At 39.9% G+C, this 20,696-nt stretch overlaps 1 protein-coding gene across 14 annotated transcripts in view; it reads left to right on the plus strand.

Annotated features, from left to right (window-relative positions):
* The window catches only part of SMARCA4 (SWI/SNF related BAF chromatin remodeling complex subunit ATPase 4), a 73,234-nt gene that overhangs the window by 23,313 nt on the left and 29,225 nt on the right, over nt 1-20,696 (plus strand). For all 14 annotated transcript variants that reach the window (XM_070741588.1, XM_070741600.1, XM_070741594.1 and 11 more), the window contains 13 exons: nt 45-218; nt 326-493; nt 920-970; nt 4,363-4,493; nt 4,995-5,052; nt 5,832-5,950; nt 7,363-7,513; nt 7,660-7,823; nt 10,692-10,758; nt 12,336-12,446; nt 13,323-13,565; nt 16,710-16,823; nt 19,130-19,237. In XM_070741588.1, coding sequence (XP_070597689.1) covers nt 45-218; nt 326-493; nt 920-970; nt 4,363-4,493; nt 4,995-5,052; nt 5,832-5,950; nt 7,363-7,513; nt 7,660-7,823; nt 10,692-10,758; nt 12,336-12,446; nt 13,323-13,565; nt 16,710-16,823; nt 19,130-19,237 — 1,659 coding nt within the window. The remainder of the gene's footprint in view (nt 1-44; nt 219-325; nt 494-919; nt 971-4,362; nt 4,494-4,994; nt 5,053-5,831; nt 5,951-7,362; nt 7,514-7,659; nt 7,824-10,691; nt 10,759-12,335; nt 12,447-13,322; nt 13,566-16,709; nt 16,824-19,129; nt 19,238-20,696) is intronic.

A 20,696-nucleotide genomic window follows, 5' to 3' on the forward strand; every position in this document is an offset into this window, starting at 1 on the left:
CCTGCATGCCTCATTCATTAACTGTTGTTTGGGGGGTTTTTTAGGAGTACCTCAACAGCATTCTCCAGCATGCCAAGGATTTCAAAGAATACCATCGATCAGTCACCGGCAAGATTCAGAAGCTGACAAAGGCCGTGGCCACTTACCATGCGAATACGGAGCGTGAACAAAAGAAGGAGAATGAGAGAATTGAGAAGGAGAGGATGCGCCGGTTGATGGTATGGATTTTTCATGTCTGTGTGTAGAATGAATCTGACTGATCATTTACATGAATGCTCCCAGTATAATTTCAGAAAATTATAACTTGCGTCTGTGTATCTTACAGGCTGAGGATGAAGAAGGGTACCGAAAGCTTATTGATCAAAAGAAAGATAAACGCTTAGCCTACCTGCTTCAGCAGACAGACGAATATGTGGCCAACCTCACAGAACTGGTGAGACAGCACAAGGCTGCACAGGTGGCAAAGGAGAAGAAGAAGAAGAAGAAAAAGAAGGTAAATGAGTTAAATCAATCTGTTGCAAGCCCTGCATAAATCTTTGATTTGTGATGTGTCCCATGTCAGTCTTCCAGGGGCTGAAATTTCTGTCATGTTTAGTAATACATCTCTTATATTTTTATTTGTAAATGTTGGCCTCAATTTGAGATATCATTAAACTATGGTGTCTATTGATACTGCATCTACAACATTTATTAGAAAACTAAACCAAAGCACTTCCAAATGAAAATAATACATTTAAGTAAACCTCTCTACATTAATGATATCCAGAAGTACAAATATCTAAATTGATGTCAGAATGAGAATGTTGCTTTTTGTGCATTAAAACTGGAAAAAGTAACCTAAATGCCTTTCAAATACTTCTGCTTTAAAATACTTCTCTCCGTTGTAATAGATGTTTTTCCTGATCTTCATTTCTTTTAGAAGGCTGAGGCTGTGGAAGGACAGACTCCAGCAATTGGACCTGATGGTGAAGTAAGATTCCCTTCCCCAAACTAATTTAATTGTAGCTATAAAATTGTGTATGTATTTTATAGCACAATTAGCACCTGATTTCTTATGGTAGGGAAACTGCTTTTAATTGGACTTACAACTGGAATGAACTGATGCAAGCAGCTAGCATTGAAAATTGCTACAGAATAGAACAGAATAGAATAGAATAAAATGTTTTATTGGCTAAGTGTGATTGGACACACAAGGAATTTGTCATTTGGTGCCATATGCTCTCAGTGTACATAAAAGAAAAGATACATTTGTCAAGAATCATGAGATACAACACTTAATGATTGTCATAGGGTACAAATAAGCAGTCATGAAACAATTAATATTATTATAAATTGTAAGGATACAAACAACCAGTTTCAGTCGTACAGTCATAAGTGGGAAGAGATGGGTGATAGGAAAGATGAGAAGACTAATAGTAATAGTAATGCAGCCTTAGTGAATAGTTTGACAGTGTTGAGGGAATTATTTGTTTAGCAGAATGATGGCATTCGGGAAAAATCTGTTATTGTGTCTAGTTGTCTTGGTGTGTAGTGCTCTGTAGCGTAGTTTTGAGGATAGGAGTTGAAAAAATTTAACAATTTAAGTTGAAACAGGATGCGAGTCTGCGGAGAGGGGCGGCATACAAATCTAATAAATAAATAAATAAATATTTTCACATCCCTCTTTTTGATTCGTGCAGTATACAGGACCTCAATGGAAGGCAGGTTGGCAGTAATTGTTTTTTCTGCAGTTCTAATTATCCTCTGAGACTGCAATTGGTAGATCAGAGTTTCACCAATTGGATTTTCCTAAACATTTCTTGTAGGAATACATATTTTCTAGTCCAGTTTGTATTATGAATATTTGAATATTATGAACAGTTAGAAATTACTGCATTCTGGCAAAATCTGTGATACTTTATCTACTCATCAGTATTACAGTGGCTTCAACAAATAGGACTGCCCAGTTACACATTGCCAGATAGAAGGAAGATGGTGTTCAGTCTGTGAGTTTGGGTCACTCATTCTTTCTCAATCTAGCCTACCTCAAAACAGTGTTGTTATGGGGGGAAACTGGAAATAGAACTGTGTATGTCACTGTGAATTCCTGTAGCAAAGGTGATATAAAAATCTAAAGAAGAAAGGAAGGTTTGCACATGCTTGCAAATATCTATAGATGCAAATAAACACATTGATTGGAACAGAACCATAATACACTTAACTACCATAGGAACATTTTTGAAGCAGTCAGTTGTGTCTGATTAATCTATCTTATAATGAATCATCTTCCAGAATTGTTGGATTTTGTGATACTACCGTCAAACAAGAAAACATTATCCAACCCGATTACCAGTATTGCATTTGCAACAGTTTGAAATACAGTGGTACCTCGGTTCTCAAACGCCTCGGTTTTCATACATTTCGGATTTCAAACAAAATTTTCTGCAAAAATTTGCTTCGGTATCCAAACAAAAATTCGGATACTGAACAGAAAATTTTGTTTACTATCCGAAATGTAAGATCTGAGGGGACGAGGTCAGAGGGACACACCCCTCCTGGCCGCCCTCTTAACAGCCTCCCAGTCTCTACCTTGTAACTGCTCCAAGCTGCAGGAAGGGTAGGGCTGGCTGCAATACCGGCAGCTTCGGGGGGCTCCTTTCCTCAGCGGTTCAGTTCGGTACCTCCAGGCAGCTGCACCAACTTTTTCCTTCCCGGCGGCGGCGGCTCTGGTGGCTTCCCTACGAGGAGGAGCAGCGTCAGGAACATCATGTGATGAAGGTAAGCTGCCGGAGCCGTCGCTGCCGGGAAGGAAAAAGTTGGTGCAGCTGCCTGGAGGTACCGAACTGAACCGCTGAGGAAAGGAGCCCCCCAAAACTGCCGGTATTGCAGCCAGCCCTACCCTTCCTGCAGCTTGGAGCAGTTACAAGGTAGAGACTGGGAGGCTGTTAAGAGGGTGGCCAGGAGGGGCGTGTCGGGATTCCGACTCCCATTCCCTCTCACCCCGTCCCCTCAGATCCTTATCCCATAGGAAATAGAGGAAATACTGTAGATTTAATTGGTTCCCAGCAAGTCAATGGGCTGGGAACCAATTAAATCCATTTCCATTATTTCCTATGGGATAAATTAATTCGGTTCTCAACCAAATCGGTTCTCAACCACACTTCTGGAACGGATTGTGGTCGAGAACCGAGGTACCACTGTATCTATTTTGGCAAACAATACTGGTACAATGTGTCAACAAAAACATGGAACAACTGTTTTCTCCTATTATGAATTTATCCTCATAGTAAATTTGATATTTATCTTCCACTGGTAGTCCCACTGTTGGATATCAATTGCCATGTTTAAATTGTACATCCTTTTAACTGTCCAATCTCTTTTTCTGAATCATAACAACTTATGAATTAATCCTAGCAGGTGTTCTGAATGTCCTGTTATAAACTTTTCAAATTGAGTCGTGGTTTCTGAGGGTTCCTTTTTCTTTTTGTCATTCATTTGAACTAAATGACTGAAATTGCAGTTAATTGAAACAATTTAAGTATTTCTGACCAAGAACAAGTATCAAGATTGCATCTTTGTTTATTCAAAGATTAAATAAATAAATCTTGCAATCTATACCAATAATTATTTCTCCAGTAGTGAAATGTTTTTGCATTCATTTTTAAAAAGCAAGGGGTGATTTATCTGATATATACTTTTTCTATAGTCTGTCAATGCTCCATAAATCATAAATAAATAAATCAGAGTCCAAGGCTTGGCCTTCCTTTAAGTTCCAATTTATTAACAGAGTCATGTTGGCACGAACTATAGGAACCCGAATCTAAATTCCCCTAGGGTTCTCCACCCAGTTAAAAGTTCATCCCTTGTTCCCACACCCCCAAGTTCATCACATGGACTACTTTGGTTCTCCCAACCTCCATGATCGTCCCATCGACTTCTGGGCAGGTGTTGAACAAAGGATGACCTTGAATACCTGGAAGAAATTTGTTGTGGCTAGCATTCTTCCCTCTCATACAATCACCCCTCCCAAATTCCTACAGTGCAATTACATTCTACATTCTCTGGCAGGCCAAAGTCTCCAATTCAAATGATGCCTTCGGCCTGACATAGTCATCCCACATATTATCCCACCTATTTATAATTCAGTAATCTCTAATAGAGAGTACACTTTCATTTGTACCTCACCAGAGGTATTTATGCAAGCTTTCTGAGAGTCCTGCTCTGCCATAGCAGTAATCTTGCCATACAGTTAACCACAATACAATCTTTTTCCTTTCTCCTCTGTTTCCTGAGGTCTAATATTAAATGAGATTAGAATTGTACAGCTTTAGAATCATACTTTATGTGAAAAATACATTTTAACTTGTTGTTGTATTTCTTCAGCCTTTAGATGAAACCAGCCAAATGAGTGACCTCCCTGTGAAAGTGATTCATGTTGAAAGTGGGAAAATTCTTGCTGGCACAGATGCACCAAAGGCTGGACAGCTGGATACCTGGTTAGAAATGAATCCTGGGTAAGTTGCTTGCAGAATTCACTGTTACCTTTTCCCTAAGAAAAGTGACATGCAATATGTTTATTCTGTGCATTCCCCACCCCCGCCCCGCCCCAGATAATCATAGTAATGCAGTGGAGTGGGTGCTCTCAAACTTGTGAAGGCTATGGCCTGTATGTTTGCTAAAGAACTTGCTGAAGTTGCAATGGACTCTATGCCTGGAGTCAAAGCAAGCTCACCTGTTATCAAGGCAAGCTAGCATCTCAGATGATTTGGGCTGAGAGAATGACTGGCCGAAGATCACCAACCCAGCTTTCATGGCTAAATTGGGACTAGAATTCATATTTTCCTGATTTCTAGGCCTGTATCTTAACCATTAGACCAAATTTAATTCATCTTCCTTTTTCCTTCATCTTTCTCCCAGTTTCCCAATGATTTGGAAAGAAGGAGTGATTCTAACTGATTTGGCTTGTCAGAGGTATTTCTCTATAATAATTCACAATATCATAATTATTTAAATAGATATGAAGTAGCACCAAGATCTGACAGTGAAGAAAGCGGATCAGAGGAGGAAGAAGAGGTGAGGAGGAGTGTTCTTTTTGCTCCATTTGATCTGTTCAGATCAAAATCACACATATGTACTATATTTGAAGCATTTTTTTATCCTGGATTGAAACGAATTTTGATAAGAACCATTTGATGCATTTTATCTAATTTTACCTATATTCAGACAGACCTTTCTTGTCATATTGTCTTGTCATCAGGAAAACATAACTCAAGTAGCAGTTCCTACTTTCCATTAAATTTTGCTTTTTTCACTTAAGTATAGTATAAATCAATTCAGTAGGATTGAACTGTATCTCCAGTGAGTCATTTTTCTCCTTGCATTGTACCATTATAAATGGAGATGCATGTGAAAACTTCATATGGGAAAGGATCTAATGCAGACATATAATGCCTTATTATTGTTTATGTAAAGCATTTTCCCTTTTGTTTGGTTAATGATTGTACAGTGAGGAGCTGAAAGTGACTTGAACCATTCTCAGTTTTTACCGCAAACGTCATTCAAAAACACTCTGAGAACTTTTTTTGAGATCAAAAGAAATAAAGGAGGTTGGTGTGAAAGGAGGAGAAAACGCATATTCAGGGACCAAATGTTAGAAAATTCTTATGGCAGACAGTAAAGAAAGAAACATTTAAAGGGAATAGGTAGCCATCAACTCTGCCCCCCCTTTCTTGTGCTGCTGCTGCTAACATCTTGAGGGGACTGAAGGAGAAGGCAAATGAGCAGGACTGATGGGGTGATCCTTCAGTGGCAAGTTATTGTGAGTTACATTAAATTACTTTGGTTTGTGGCAGGAGGAAGAGGAAGAACAACCTCAGCCTGCTCAGGCGTCTCTGCCTGTTGAGGAAAAGAAAAAGATTCCAGATCCAGACAGTGATGATGTATCAGAAGTGGATGCAAGGCACATTATTGAGTAAGACTCATATAGCTTGAGGGTTGGGGTTTTTTGGTCAGCGGTTTCTTTTGGCATTCTCTTTAAATAGAGGTGAAAAAGGAGGGTGGCTGCATATGGAACATTTCCCCTGAGTGAAGGAGGGCAGCTCATACTGGAAAAGACCCATCTTCTGCCTTGGAAAAAGTAGAATTTGGAACCCCTTTAGGGGTTTGCAATCCCCTTGGTTCCCTAGGGGGCATAGTTCCTAGGGCAGTAATAGTGAATCTTTTTTTGTTCAGGTGCCAAAAGGGTGCGTGGATTCATTAATTTCTTTAAAAACATAGTAATAGACGAATTTACAATGCCATTAGCAGAGTTCTTCAAGCAGTTACAGACAGCAGAGAACAGTTAGTTTCATTTCAGCAGAGTTCAGAGTGTACAGAGTGGACACAGTAAAGAGAGGAGAGTGAGCCACACCCAGCCTTAAGTTTAAGTTTCCAGTTTCTATTCTCTGCACAGACTCAGAAGTGATTAGCTCCTATTGGCTGACTCAGTTGCTATGGCTATTCATTGGCTAACCTTGTTAACATGACTCTCCCAGTCATGAGTATTCTAACAGAAATAGATGCTGCTGTGGATCCTAGGTTCTGAAATTAGAGCTGTTCTTCTTATAGACTCCTTTTTTCTTTTGACAGCAACCCTCCTTAGCAACTAATAATAAATGAAAAATTATGTGATTATACATGATAAAAGACTGTTGATTTGGGAAGGCTTGAAGAAAACAAGGAAAAAATTGTCCATTCTGTCTGCCACTCTTTAATGGCTCCATGGTTACCATAAGGAGAATATGTGCCGCCTAGCAACAAGGACCAAGCTTTGCTTCCTTGAAGTGGAGCAGCTCCCACCAAGACCATCTGCATTTTCTGCTTCTAACCCAGGCCTTTCTGCAAGCAAGAACTAGGAAGACTCTAGTAGACAGTGATGGGAAATATCCCCAACTTTAGGTATTATTGAGAGGTTCCAGGCACAATCAGTCTGGAGCCAGGCAACTTCACTGGAGATTCCAGTCAGTCACCCAGCAGGGAAACAGATTCTTGAAAGAAAAAAAATCAATAGTGTAGTACAGAATTTAGCTGTTAACATTTCCCATTATGTTACTGACACCCCTTTTCCATTCACAAAGCTAGAACGTTAGTCATATCCATCCCAAACCAGAGAGGAGAAATCCAGAACAGGTCTGAGCTCCCAGAGCAGATCTGAGCTGCCAGTTGTCCACAGCATACGCACACAATTACACCCTGAAGATAAGTCAATTGTTGTGGGGGGGGTTTCTGGTCTCTCACACCTAGCAAGAATCAATCTCCTTTTAACTCCTTATGACCGTAGTTATATTGCCAGTAAAGTTAATACTCCCACTCTATCTTACTCATCCCCTTAAAATCTTTTCATAGGAATGCCAAGCAAGATGTTGATGATGAGTATGGTGTGTCTCAGGCCCTGGCAAGGGGGTTGCAGTCTTACTATGCTGTGGCTCATGCAGTTACTGAAAGGGTGGACAAACAGTCAACCCTCATGGTGAACGGTGTCCTCAAACAATATCAGGTAACTGTCAGAGAGCAAGTCCTTACCACTTGGCTGAGCCTAGATGTTGACATTCAGTGTTTTGAGCTGCTCCATAGAACAAGGCCACCATTTTCTCTTCGTAGGCTCTGCAATGTCTTTGTGTTTCTTTTTCCTCCTATCCACAGATCAAGGGTCTAGAATGGCTGGTATCGTTGTACAATAATAATCTCAATGGCATCCTGGCCGATGAAATGGGCCTGGGTAAGACAATCCAGACCATTGCTTTAATTACATACCTCATGGAGCACAAACGAATCAATGGACCCTTCCTCATTATAGTACCTCTGTCGTAAGTATATCTCGAAAGCGGATGGGCAACTTTGAGACTATCTGTATCCGTGAAAAAGTACTGTTACTGTGCGCTGATTGAAGTGTAAGTGAGATACAATTTAATAGGAAAAATAAATAAACCATTTGGAAGTCTGTGGTCCAATCACATGTGCCTGGAAACATCCAGGGCAACAGAAGCAGCGCATGATGTGCAGCAGTAACTGTTATTATTATTTATTTATTATTAGTTATTAGATTTATATCCATAAAGTGAGCAATAAAAAGATAACAAAGTTCAACAATAACAACGATGTCTGAGAAAATATTTTTTTAATGAATGAGTACATTTATAAGTTTGGTTCAGGCATTTTACATGTTGGTGTTCACTGACTTGTTGAGCAGCCTATCCCTGGCTTATCTGCCCCATTCAAATAGTGGTGGGGTGGGTTTTTTTAATGACTGGGTTAAAAAAGGGTGGGTAAAATTTTTGAGAAATAAAAACTCTTTGGACAAATGCTTTACTTGAGAAGAAACTTAACTACCAAGAATTGACAATCAAAGATTTTAAATAACTTGTGTTTCATACCATTATTTAATGTACCGTATATACTCGAGTATAAGCCGACCCGAGTATAAGCCGAGGCACCAGTTTTTGCCACAAAAACCTGGGAAAACGTATTGACCCGAGTATAAGCCGAGGTTAGAAAATGCAGTGGCTACTGGTAACTTATAAAAATGGAAACCAATAAAATTACATTAATTGAGACATCAGTAGATTAAATGTTTTAGAATATTTATTTTAAAGAAAACCAAAATTAGCTCTGTAAATTTAAAAGAGGGTAAATGAAAGCAATCTGGTAATAACAATAAATTAAAAAGTAAAAAAAGTAGCTCAATCAGCAACCAAGCTAAAACCTATTTCTAAACCTAACCCAGGGGTCTTTAAACTTGACAGTTTTAAGACTAGTGGACTTCAACTCCCAGAATTCCTGCACCAGCCATGCTACCTCAGGAATGGGAGTTGAAGTCCACAAGCCTTAATCTTTCCAGGTTTGAAGACTTGCATTTCTAACCCTAACCCAGGGGTCTTTAAACTTGACAGTTTTAAGACTAGTGGACTTCAACTCCCAGAATTCCTGCACCAGCCATGCTACCTCAGGAATGGGAGTTGAAGTCCACAAGCCTTAATCTTTCCAGGTTTGAAGACTTGCATTTCTAACCCTAACCCAGGGGTCTTTAAACTTGACAGTTTTAAGACTAGTGGACTTCAACTCCCAGAATTCCTGCACCAACCATGCTACTTCAGGAGTAGGAGTTGAAGTCCACAAGCCTTAATCTTTCCAGGTTTGAAGACTTGCATTTCTAACCCTAACCCAGGGGTCTTTAAACTTGACAGTTTTAAGACTAGTGGACTTCAACTCCCAGAATTCCTGCACCAGCCATGCTACTTCAGGAGTAGGAGTTGAAGTCCACAAGCCTTAATCTTTCCAGGTTTGAAGACTTGCATTTCTAACCCTAACCCAGGGGTCTTTAAACTTGACAGTTTTAAGACTAGTGGACTTCAACTCCCAGAATTCCTGCACCAACCATGCTACTTCAGGAGTAGGAGTTGAAGTCCACAAGCCCTAATTTTTCCAGGTTTGAGGACTCTTGCATTTCGAACCCTAACCCAGGGCTCTTTAAACTTGAGTTTTTAGAAGCCTGGAGAGCGTTCATGCTGTTTCCCTCCCCCCCTCTTTAGCTTGCTGGCTGGCTCGTTGGCTTGATCTCCCACCCCTGATCCTCCCTCCTCCTCGTCTCCCTTTAGTGCCCCATGTGTTGTGCAGGGAAGCAGATTTACTAAAGAGATCCACTTGGGACGGCAACAGGGAAAGGAGGAGGTGGAGAGCCAGAATAGCCCACAGCTGCGTGGGAGGAGGAGGAAAGGAAAGAGCTGCCCTCCTCCTCCTTCTCCTCCTTCCGTACCAAGTGGATCTCTTTAACAAATCTGCTTCTCTCTCCGGCTGGAGGCTTCTAAAGCCTGGAGAGAGTTCATGCCATCCGGGTCCCCCCCACCCTTTAGCTTGCTAGCTCTCTCCTCCGTCTCGCTTTATTGCCCCATGTGTTGTGCAGGGAAGTAGATTTGCTAAGGAGATCCACTTGGGACGGCAACAGGGAAAGGAGGCGGAGGAGAGCCAGAATAGCCCACAGCCGCGGGGGAGGAGGAGGAAAGGAAAGAGCTGCCCTCCTCCTTCTCCTCCTTAAATCTGCTTCTCTCTCCGGCTGGAGGCTTCTAAAGCCTGGAGAGAATTCATGCCGTCGCTGTCCTCCCCATTTAGCTTGCTGGCGGGGCGCCCTCTTGTGGTGATTCGGCGCCCTCTTGTGGTGACTCGAGTATAAGCCAAGGTCGGGTTTTTCAGCCCATTTTTGGGGCTGAAAAACTCGGCTTATACTCGAGTATATACGGTACATTAATCTTGTAAGAGATTGAAGTAGTTTAATTCATTTACTTAAGTGATAAAAACAGCTGCAAGGGGAAACGTATGGCGCTAGTAGGTTCCATCTGATCAGCCAGCAGATATGACTACATTTTTGTGTTACACTTCTAAACAATTGCTTCTTTTTGGAAGAATGACAAATAATGATGATACCAATATTAACTCTAATGTTTACAGCTTTACATAGTTTTTAGTTATTTCTTAAAATGATAAAATGAAGTTAGTGATGCATATTTGTTTCTCTTTTTCCATCTTCTATTGAAATAAAGTCATTTAAAATAAGTACATAAAATTTGAGTGTACCGTTTTTATTCATTAAATATATGGTTATGAGATTTAACTTTTAATTCTTGAAAGAAATCAGAAGATAATTTTTATAAAATGGAATTCGCTCTGTTTTTCTGTTTTAGAACTCTATCAAATTGGGCCTATGAATTTGATAAGTGGGCTCCTTCTGTGGTTAAAGTCTCCTATAAGGTAAATATCAAGATTGGGATTTTCATATACTTTCTCATGATTTGAAGTGCCATTTTAGCACTATCATGTGTCCTTTGATGTAGGGATAAAAGTATCTCATTACTGAATCACTCCTGTGTGTAAGACCTGAATGTCTTCATCAGTTCTTCCACCTCCAATCAGCTTTTTAGTTACTGCTGCTTACCTTTTCTCCTCTGGTTTTTCTTTTTTTCATGTTTCTGTTTCTCCTTACTACTGGATATTGCCTCTTAATTTTGCAAACTATTCAGCCAGTCCTCACAAAGTTTATTCCTCTCTCAAAGTTTATTCCATACAGACGGGAGGTTGAATAACTAACCTTGTGGTGTGACTGGAACAATCTATAACTGAATACACTCAAACCGTAGAAATGGTGGTAGACTTTAGGAGAAACTCTTCTATCCTTCCACCTCTCACAATACTAGACAACACAGTATCAACAGTAGAGACCTTCAAATTTTTAGGTTCTATCATATCTCAAGATCTAAAATGGTCACCTAACATCAAAAACGTCAACAAAAAAGCACAACAAAGAATGTTCTTTCTGCGCCAACTCAGGAAGCTCAAACTGCCCAAGGAGCTGCTGATACAGTTCTACAGAAGAATCATTGAGTCTGTCATCTGCACCTCTATAACTGTCTGGTTTGGTGCTGCAACCCAACAGGACCGACACAGACTTCAGAGGATAATCAGAACTGCAGAAAAAACAATTGCTGCCAACCTGCCTTCTATTTTGGACCTGTACACTGCATGAGTCAAAAAGAGGGCAGTGAAAATATTTAGTGACCCCTCGCATCCTGGACGCAAACTGTTTCAACTCCTACCCTCAAAACATCGCTACAGAGCACTGCCCACCAAGACAACTAGACACAAGAACAGTTTTTTCCCGAACACCATCACTCTACTAAACAAATAATTCCCTCAACACTGTCAAACTTTTTACCAAGTCTGCACTTCTATTTCTACTAGTTTTTTCTCATCATTCCTATCATTCTTTTCCTCCCACGTATAACTGTAACTTGTTGCTTGTACCCTAAGATTTTTATTAATATTGATTGTTTCTTCATTGCTTATTTGACCCCTATGACAATCATTAAGTGTTGTACCACATGTTTCTTGACAAATCTATATTTTCTTTTATGTACACTGACAGCATATGTACCAAGACAATCACACTTGGCCAATAAAAGAATTCTATCTATTCTATCTATCTATTCAAATGTGTATGAAGATTTATTTCAAGCTTAAACACTCTACAAGAATCTGGCCAACTGAGGTTTAAGGGAAATGTGCTGGAGATAAGAGAGGCATTCAAGTCTAGGCATAGATCTCTTGGGGTTGCACAGAGCCATGTTTGACCCCTCGCTCGGGCTCAGCCTTGACTTCTCCTACAAAAACCTCTGTGAAGTGTAATCCTAGGCTACTGATTTGTTTACCTATCATGTGGACAGTTTATAAAATAGGTCAGTCAATTCATTTCATGGGCATACATGCAATAAACAGCATAGATTAAATGTCAAAACATATACTTAGTTTTTGTATGTGTATTCTTTTTTTAGGGCTCTCCAGCTGCAAGACGGGCTTTTGTACCTCAGCTTCGAAGTGGAAAGTTTAATGTTTTGCTTACTACATATGAATACATCATCAAGGATAAACACATTCTTGCAAAAGTGAGATTTCCCTGTTCTTATATATATATATTATTTATGTGGTTCTATTTATAATTTTTTTTCTTAAAAAGCAACTGAGAAAAAAAGGATTTGGAACAGTGTTTTTCAAACATGGAAGTTTTAGGATATGTGAACCCTCAACTCATGCTGGCTGGGAGGGAAAAGTTGCTAACTTTAGAACAACAGAAAAATACCATTGAACAATGGCAGCCAGCAGTAAAAAAAAAATAGCATTCATGTGCACTGTCTGTGGACTATTCAGGCAAGCATGGTTTGTGTTCCAATCAGGGGTGGAATTCAGCCTGTTCGGACTATTTTGAGCGAACCGGATATTAATTTTAATCTGGTTCGCCGAACCAATTCCAAGGACTGGTTGACCCCATTCACCCTGTCCCTCCCCTCCCAGGAGCCTCCACGCAGCCCGTTTTGGATGCCAAGAAAGGGCAGGGGCCATGTGGAGGCTCTGGGAGGGCAAAAAACGGGCATATCAGAAGGCTAGAAATAATGGGCCTGTTTCTGGCCTTCAGAAGAGGACATTTTTGCCCTCCCAGAGGCTCAAGGAAAGCCTCTGGAGCCTGGGGAGAGAGAAAAACTGGCCTACCGGAAGTACAAAAAGTCTGGAAATGGCCCTGTTTCCAGCCTGCAGACCTGGGGCAGACCATTTTTGACCTCCTGGAGGCTCGAGGAAAATAAGTTAATGGCATGTTGAGGACTCTTATTTCACTCCTTTCAGAATATATATTGTTTACTTAATAACATTTTGAAACAACTTAACCCAGAGAGTCTGTGTCTTTACAATGAAAATGTGTCCTGGGGGAAGAAGCTTTTATTATGGAATTCAGGCAAATCCTTACAGCTGCCAACTTGTATTGTCAGATTCGTTGGAAGTACATGATTGTTGATGAAGGTCACCGGATGAAGAATCACCATTGCAAGCTAACCCAGGTTCTTAATACACACTACATAGCCCCACGTCGTTTGCTGCTGACAGGAACTCCACTACAAAATAAGCTGCCAGAATTATGGGCTCTGCTCAATTTCCTCCTTCCAACTATCTTCAAAAGTTGTAGCACATTTGAACAATGGTTTAATGCTCCGTTTGCCATGACTGGAGAAAAGGTAAGTGCTGAAAGAAGCATTTAACTCTGTTCTTCAAGGCCTTGTGAAGTTCTGCACAACCCTCCAGTGGGTTCTATCTGAACAAGTATGGCATTGCTGAAACCTTGGAATTTTATGGTTGACTTTTTTTAAAAAAACAACGAGTTTTGTTTTTGAAAAGATTGATTTTTTTTCTGAGAAGACTATCCTCTCTTAAAGGACCAAGTTTGAAAGGTCAAAATGTTCTTGAATTGTCTGAGTTCAATTCTCAACTGTCGCAATCTAAAGAATTTTAACATTGCTGTTAACAAGATTAGATATTGGTTGTGCTGGTTACCCAAAGCAGCTAAATAAACTAAATATTTTAATTATTTTTTTCAACGTTAAACATGGATTTATTCTAGTTAAATACAATGTTCCTTATATTTGAATTTAATAGGTTCTTGGATACAAACTCAAGTTTCTGTTTCACCTAGAATGTTAAATGAATTATGGGCAGAGCATATTTGTTTATCATAGCTGTATTCAGGGATGGGTTGCTACCGGTGCAGTAAGCAATTGCACACTGCTAGCAGTGTTCCCTCTAATTTTTTTGGGGGGTGGGCGGAAAAGTATAGTGTCTGAGCGGCAGTCCCTTCGAGACTGGGTGGCACAGAAATAATAAATAAATAAATAAATAAACAAACAAACAAAAAACCCACCCTGTTTTGCCTCAGAGAATTTCAAAATAAAATACAGTGATCCATCGAGTTTCGCGATCTCGATCTTCGCGAAACGCTATATCGCGATTTTTCCACCGATTACGTCACTCTCTTCCTTCCTTTCTCATCTTTCTTTCTCTCTCTCTTTCTCTATCTTGCTTCTTCCTCTCTCACACTCTCTTCCTCCCTCTCTCATCTCTTTCTTTCCTTCTCTCTCTTTCTCTATCTCTCCCCCTCTTGCTGGCGGGCGGCGGGCGGGCGAGCGGGGGCATCAGCGAGGAGCCGGGGTTTCCGGTGGAGTTTGCGTTCCCCGCCGCCCTTTGCGTGCGGGGAAACCCCGATCTTCGTCTGCTCGCTGCTGCTGCGCCGAGCAGATCAGCTGCTGGGCGGCCGAAGGAACCTTCCCTGGGTCTTCCCCCTCTTGCTGGCGGGCGGGCGAGCGGCAGGCATCAGCGAGGAGCCGGGGTTTCCCCTTTGCGTGGGCGGCCGGGAAGACCCAGGGAAGGTTCCTTCGGCCGCCCAGCAGCTGATCTGCTCGGTAGCGCAGCAGCAGCGAGGAGCCGAATCGGGTTTCCCCGCACGCAAAGGGCGGCGGGGAACGCAAACTCCACCATCTACGCATGCGTGGCCATAGAAAAAAAGGGCGCGCATGCACAGATGGTGTTTTTACTTCCGCAACCCTACATCGCGAAAAATCGATTATCGCGAGGGGTCTTGGAACGGAACCCTCGCGATAATAGAGGGATCACTGTACTGTACTGTGTGTCTATAACAGTGAGCTCATAATAGGGCAACTCTATCAATATCAAAATGCCACTTAAATAGTTGAGCTAGTTTCAAACTAGATTTTGATTTTCTTTCTCTCTTCCTTACTCCCATTCTTTTTCTTTCTCTTTTCCTTCCTCTCTTTTTTCTATCTGTTTCTCTCTGTTCTTCTCTTCCCCTCTCTCTCCTTCCCTCTCACTCTTTCCCTCTCGGCTTCTGGGCAGGTTTGGAAAACTCTGAGTTGATGATGATTTTTACGTGAGCGATTGCTCACTGCTCAGCTTAGAGGGAACTATGACTGCTAGTATTCAGTAAAATATTATTTTACTGAAAGAGTAGTAGATCCTTGGAACAAACTTCCAGCAGATGTGGTTGGTAAATCCACAGTAACTGAATTTAAACATGCCTGGGATAAACATATATCCATTGTAAGATAAAATATAGGAAATAGTATAAGGGCAGACTAGATGGACCATGAGGTCTTTTTCTGCCGTCAGTCTTCTATGCTTCTATGTTTCTATTCTATCCTGGCCTACACAGCTTGAAAAAAAGGAGGAATCCATTCATTGATATTTTCAAATCAGTCTTTTAATATATAAAGTTCCATTTTTAGGAGCCAAAGTCATGCATGTGATATAATCTTGGCAAGTTTCTCAGCGAGGGTAATTAAGATATAACAGTTCCAGCGAGGCTGCTGCCAAAGATCAAAGCTACTGGTGCATTCCTTTCATGAGATAAGACTTCTACAATTTCACAGACTTACTAATTACAGCTTCCCAACCTCTCAGAAGACAGGGCACTTTTCCTCCAAGGATTTCCAGCAGAAAAATAACAGGTGGCTAGCGTAACCTGGCTGAGACCTCAAATCATCATCCGACTCCATTGCAAAACGTTGTATCTCCACCCGAATTACTCATACGCCACCCTTGAATACCTATAGGAAGTGGTCAATAATTCCCTAGAGTTAACAAACGACAGACTACTTATTTTTCCAAACAAGTATTCTTGTCTTTTTCTTAATCTTCTAAAACGGGCAACTAGCAAAGGCTCCAGATCTTCCTCCTCCTCCTCTAAGTCAGACTCTCCTGTCTGCCACCTCTAGTGGTCCTTCAGGTTCATCCAAGTGTATTTCTCACTCACTCCCACTCTCTGCATCAGCTGGCAACACCACTGGCCCAGGACTCATCCTCCTCAGAATCTTTCATTACCAGAGGTGGACAAGGAGCACTAACAACAGATAGCGGCCGCCAGATTGCACAATTTGCGTGTGACCACTCCGGTGCCAGTCCTTCGGGCTCTACTATGTTTTTTCTTTAAATTTTGGTGTCAAAGAAATCTCATGCATGCACGTGTCCCCTCACAAGATTTTGGTGTGTTTTTGCTTCCTAAGAATTCAGGGAAGTAATATCACACTGTGCGCGCACATGCGTAGCGCACACACGCATGCGAGACGTGTGCCAGCCAGGTGTATCAACTGGAGCTGTTTGCTGGTACATTAGACACTTTACTCATATTATCCCATAGTTATAATCTGGTTTGACACAACTTTTCTGCGTCATTCATTGTGGTAGGCAATATGTTACGTTTAGAAAGCTGGAGAAGAAATAATATTTTGTTTTTTATTAAGTGCGGATATATAATTAATGAAAGGTATTTTAAATATTGGTGTTTCCATGAATTTGTGTGTGTTTTGATACAGGTGGATTTGAATGAAGAAGAAACTATTCTAATTATCCGGCGTTTGCACAAAGTTTTGCGCCCCTTCCTACTAAGAAGGTTAAAGAAAGAAGTAGAGGCACAGCTACCTGAAAAGGTAATTATATACACTGGATATTTTCTTTCTGGAATCTGTTTGGCTTGTGGAAAGTAGTGTTTTATCATTAAATTGATCCTTTGGAATCTTATAGGTGCCATTTCATTTTCTTAGAAAATATTCTTTTGATCGGGAAAAGTGCCTGGTTGCTTAGGGTGCGATATTCAAGGCACATGACTTAATAGAAGAGTTGATGTTCATTATTTCTCAATGCCCATTTATAAAAGGCTTAGAATAGCAATGCCGAGAAGGACATGAATCTGGAAGCATGAAGAATATTGCCAGGCTAGATGGTTTGTTGGTTCTGGTGTTTGGATAAATGTGGGGGGGGGGGGGGGAGGATGGGGGGGGGCACAAAGAGATTGCTGCTAAGGATGTTAGAGGTAAGCAGCCCCTTCGTGTGCATTTGATTTCTCTGCCAACAAGCCTTTATTTGATTACAAGTTTCTACATAGAATCCGAGTTAATAGTGGACCAAAAGAGTCACAGCTCTGCCGATAAATGTTTCACCTCTCATTTTTAACAAATGTTCTTCTGCTTTTGTGATGGCCACCTCTGTCTGTAACTACCCACTCATCCCAAAACTCAAGAATTTTTAAAGCAAATTCTCATCAAGAAACCCATTGTAACATCAAGAACTAGGTTACCTTTATGTCAATGCTAGTATAATCCTATGAAAATAACCAACATTACCCAGATTGTTCCCAGTGCCTGAAAAGTTGGTACGTTCTTTGAATAGTTAGATCCTCCAAACAGGAAATATCCAATTTTAGTGATATTAGAGATATTTCCAATCCAAAAATTCTGTATGATTAGGTAATTCTTGTTAAATGTTTGGAGAAAACACTATTTTTTCAATGTTCCAGTTCATAATTGTATTGGTTGGACATCTGCAATCCTTTTGTCGTGCTATATAAAAATCAAAAAGCAGAAATCCAACAGAATGGATTCTGCCAAATGGATTGACAACTATAGGTTTTTGACCTTGTATGGAGTCTCATTTTAGAAATGCCTGCAAAGATGATCAAATCAAGTGGATTTGGGATGACCAGCTACTATTATGAAAATGGTTTCTGCTGCTGCTTGCAAAGCTGCAAGAAACGAATCTGAATAGATTACATTGTGTAGAGGGGAAAAAGTAACTAAAGTGTCTCAAAATTGGGGCAGCTCAAATCTTCTCAAGTTTTTTTTTTATTTTGCTTGCCCTGCTTCAGAATCAACTCAGAAACATCCTCTGCCACATTTGTCTATGAGTTCACCAACAATATATTGATGTTTAAAATACTGTATCTTACCCCAACTGATTTCAAAGCTACTCCTGTTTATTGCAGTAGTGGGTGCCTCTGGTCTATTGCCAAATATCCATGGGGCTTACCATCTATCATATGATCTCCTAGTTCAGCTTCTTCTCTTCTCTCTTCTCTGCATGCAGTTAGGTCGTCTCCCGTGGAAACTTCTGTCACTCAGTATGGCACAAGGGAAAGTATGTCACAATAAGAGAGAAAAGCTAGAGACAGAAAAGTTAATTTTCCTTTTCTTAAACCCTATGTCCTACTCTAGAAAATACTTGAAAAGATACTATTCAAACCTAATTATGGCATTAAGAATACATGCAAGACTACATGCATATCTTTATGAGTATTTTTAAGAAATGAGCATAGAAAAACTATTTTCACGTATTTGACCCTCTCCACCATTAACTTACAGCATCCACAAAGGTGGCCTAGAGCAGGGTAGGCAACGTTGGCTCTTCTATGACACGTGGACTTCAACTCCTAGAATTCCTGAGCTAGCATGAGTGGCTCAGGAATTCTGGGAGTTGAAGTCCACAAGTCATAGAAGAACCAACTTTGTCTACCCCTGGCCTAGACTCTGGAGGAATATGACATCCTTAAAGAAAAGGATTCTTGTCCTGACTGAATGCACAATTAATTGACCACCCTGACAAAATCTTTACGAATTGTCATCCAGATATCAGCATCCTATTCTCCACATCTACTCTGACTGGAAACAAAATGAAATGAGAATATTATAGATATACAGAGATACCATGTACCAAAGCCAGTACATTGATTCCAGTGTACATTTTCAGCTCTGCCTAAAAACCATGGAGATTTAATATGGAGCTTGATACATGCATGCTACTCCACAACAAAGCTACATCCCTAACCAAATAAATGTTGCTGCTTGAATATTATCAAAATTTTGAAGAAGCTCTAAAAGTCAACCACCAGCATAATGTTGGATTCCGTGCAATATGAAAACTGCATTTTAATGAATCCATGTGTATTTTCTCTTCCAAACAGGTAGAATATGTTATTAAGTGTGATATGTCTGCATTACAAAGAGTGCTTTATAGGCACATGCAAGCAAAGGGAGTGCTGCTTACTGATGGATCTGAGAAAGACAAAAAGGTTTGGAGAACAGATTTCTTTTTACACTATTTTGAAAACAAGGTGGCCATTCTTTTATTGGGCTGCTTTATTACATTCCTGAATTGGAATAAAACCTTCAGTGTCCCTAACCAGTTGGATTACAGTACTTCTTTTTTGGAGTTCAGGACAGGACATAATGCTTGGCTTCAGCTAGTTCACAGAGGGACTCCACATCAGATAAACAGGCTTGTGATCCCAATCTGGAAAGGGGCAGCAGATAGAAAATGGAGCCAGCATGAGAGGTTTAATTTTCTTTTTTTAAAAAAATATTTTATTAATTTTCATAAAAGACACACAAGACAAACATACATTTAACATAAATAGGGGCTACAATTGCCCCGCTCAAAATAGAAGTCTTTCTAATACAGAAAAGAAAAACACTAAAATTTGTAAGATCAATACAGAGAGTAGAAAAGAAAAATTTTCTCATTTGTTTAAACTTTTCTTTAAAAAATCAAATCATATACATTTTACTTTGTATTCCAATCATTCAGCATTCTTTTTATTTAACCATACATAAATCCTTTCCCAAATTCTATAAAAATCAGATTCTTCTTGATTATTTAACCACCTCGTCATCATATCCATCTCAGCACACTCTATAATTTTCCTTGTTACTTCATCCTCCTTAGAGATATCTTCTCCCTTCCATGTTTGTGCATATACAATCCTGGCGGCTGTCAGGATATGAGTTATTAAATAAAAAATATCCTTTTTATATTTTTGATTTGTTATACCTAATAAGAAAAACTCGGGTTTTCTTAACCTCCTGAAAGGTAATTTCTTTTATCCACCTTTCTATTTTATTCCAATAAAGTTTAGCTTTTTGGCAAGTCCACCACTGATGGTAATAAGAGCCTATTTCTCTTTTGCATTTCCAAATGTTTGGGGATATATTTGGAAACATCTTTGCGATTCTTTTGAGTGGTAGATGCCACCTATAAAACATCTTAATCTGATTTTCTTTCAATGAGCCTGATTTGGTTATTTTCCAATTATATGTCCAAACCCTTTCCCAAGTATCCAAGTCAATTTCTTTTCCTATATTTTTACACCAGCTTATCATATTATCTTTTAAAATCTGATCAATAGTTTTAAAGCTCATCAAATATTTATATGCTTTTCCTATTAATTTTCTCTGGTTTGTAATTAACAAATTCCCTAAATAATTGTTGCCCTTCCTAAATATATATATTTTAATATCTCTTTGATATCTGGACTGGATCTACACATATTGCCACCAGTCAATTATTACCCCCTCTTCTTGTAACTTTTGTCTAGATTTTAATTCCATTTGTTCATCTATTAATTCTTTATATTTCAGTATCTTCCTTTCTTGAATTAAATTAGGGTGGCAAATTGCTTCTATCGGGGAAATCCAATCTGGGATTATTAAAAAATTGTCTTTTCTTATATCCTTCCACACCTCTAGTAAGGC

The sequence above is a fragment of the Erythrolamprus reginae genome, chromosome 2 (genome assembly GCF_031021105.1).
Source record: "Erythrolamprus reginae isolate rEryReg1 chromosome 2, rEryReg1.hap1, whole genome shotgun sequence".
Classification (NCBI taxonomy): Eukaryota; Metazoa; Chordata; class Lepidosauria; order Squamata; family Dipsadidae; genus Erythrolamprus; species Erythrolamprus reginae.